At 56.2% G+C, this 1,329-nt stretch overlaps 1 protein-coding gene across 1 annotated transcript; it reads left to right on the forward strand.

The window, feature by feature from the left end:
* Positions 1–206: 206 nt before the first annotated feature.
* On the forward strand, positions 207–1,022 carry LOC138176987 (interferon-induced transmembrane protein 1-like). The gene is made up of 2 exons (XM_069107965.1): positions 207–584; positions 708–1,022. Exons 1-2 carry the CDS (start codon positions 345–347, stop codon positions 915–917), a joined length of 450 nt encoding a protein of 149 aa, XP_068964066.1. The 5' UTR covers positions 207–344; the 3' UTR covers positions 918–1,022.
* The last annotated feature ends 307 nt before the right edge of the window (positions 1,023–1,329 follow it).

A 1,329-nucleotide genomic window follows, 5' to 3' on the forward strand; every position in this document is an offset into this window, starting at 1 on the left:
AGCTCCGAAAGTTTCTATTTTTCTGCAAGTTTTGCTGTCTCAGGAAATAGAAAGTTGGCACAGATTCATCGGAGAGGAGCGACGGGAGTAGAGGTGGGCCAGGCTATTTGGGGCTCCTCCTATCAAATTCTTTCTTCCCGCCTGCCTCAACAGCTCCTACAACGCAGTCCAGGCTCCCGGCGCTCCAGACTCCCCTCGCTCCAGACTCCCCTCGCATCAGACTCCCCGCGCTCCAGGCTCCCCTCGCATCAGACTCCCTGCGCTCCAGGCTCCAGGCGCTCCGGACTTCCCACGCTCCAGACTCCCCGAGCTCCAGGCTCGCAATACTACAGGCTTCCTTCGCCATGAACATACAACAGCCAGTCCCCCTGGGGCAAATCAACCGCGCTTTTTCTCCGCCCAACTATGAGCTACTCTCTGAAGAGCGAGAGCTTCGGACCCCAGGGCAGGATCCAGGCTCCACTGTCATCAACATCCACTCCTACGAGGCTCCCGCGAAGGATTTCTTCATCTGGTCCGTGTTCAACACGTTGTACATGAACTTCTGCTGCCTGGGTTTTATGGCTCTGGTCTTTTCAGTAAAGGTAGGTAGGGTCGCTGGACCATGTGTGTGTGCGCGCTCGTGCCACCAGTGCGTGTTTACGAGACTTGTGAGTTCTCGTCTGCCCCTCTCACTAAGCCTGGCTCTCTTGTCTCTCTCCTCCCAGGCCCGGGACCGGAAAGTGGTGGGTGACCTAAGCGGGGCCCGGAGCTACGGGTCCACAGCCAAGTGTCTCAACATCTCCGCTCTGATCTTCTCTCTTCTGGGGGTCATTCTCTTCATCGTCCTGCTGGCCACCGGCATCATCGTCATTAAGCACGCGGCAACGAACCTGAATGAGAACTCCTACATATCTGATTTGTTTCCGGGAAATTGACTCACCACCATTCTGCCCCATCTTGGTGCTGGGCGTGGCTTCCCTCAATTTTCCTCCCCACCCCCACCTCATCCCAGCGTTATCCAATAAACCGCTTTGTTTGTACACGGCTGTGCTTCCACTCCCCCTTTCATTGTTTACCCTGGAGCCAGAAGGGACTAGGGCCCTAGGAGGGGCCTCTGCCTCACCAGTTTGGTTGCTGCTGAGGCAGATGAGTCACACGGTGGGACTCTGGGTTCATGAATAACACCACTCCTGCCCTGATGATTCAAACCCTGCTTCCCTGTCTCACTCTGATCCCACCCTAGAATCTGACCATCTCTGAGCTGCTTGGGACGGGGGAAACCATATGATTCAAGCCCTGCGGGAGCCAGATGACTCTTCTCAAAAGTCTCAGCTTGCAGTGGGCCGC

This window comes from Petaurus breviceps, unplaced genomic scaffold (assembly GCF_028583685.1).
Source record: "Petaurus breviceps papuanus isolate PSGF00001 unplaced genomic scaffold, PetGlider_PUasm1.0 90317, whole genome shotgun sequence".
In the NCBI taxonomy this organism is placed as follows: domain Eukaryota; kingdom Metazoa; phylum Chordata; class Mammalia; order Diprotodontia; family Petauridae; genus Petaurus; species Petaurus breviceps.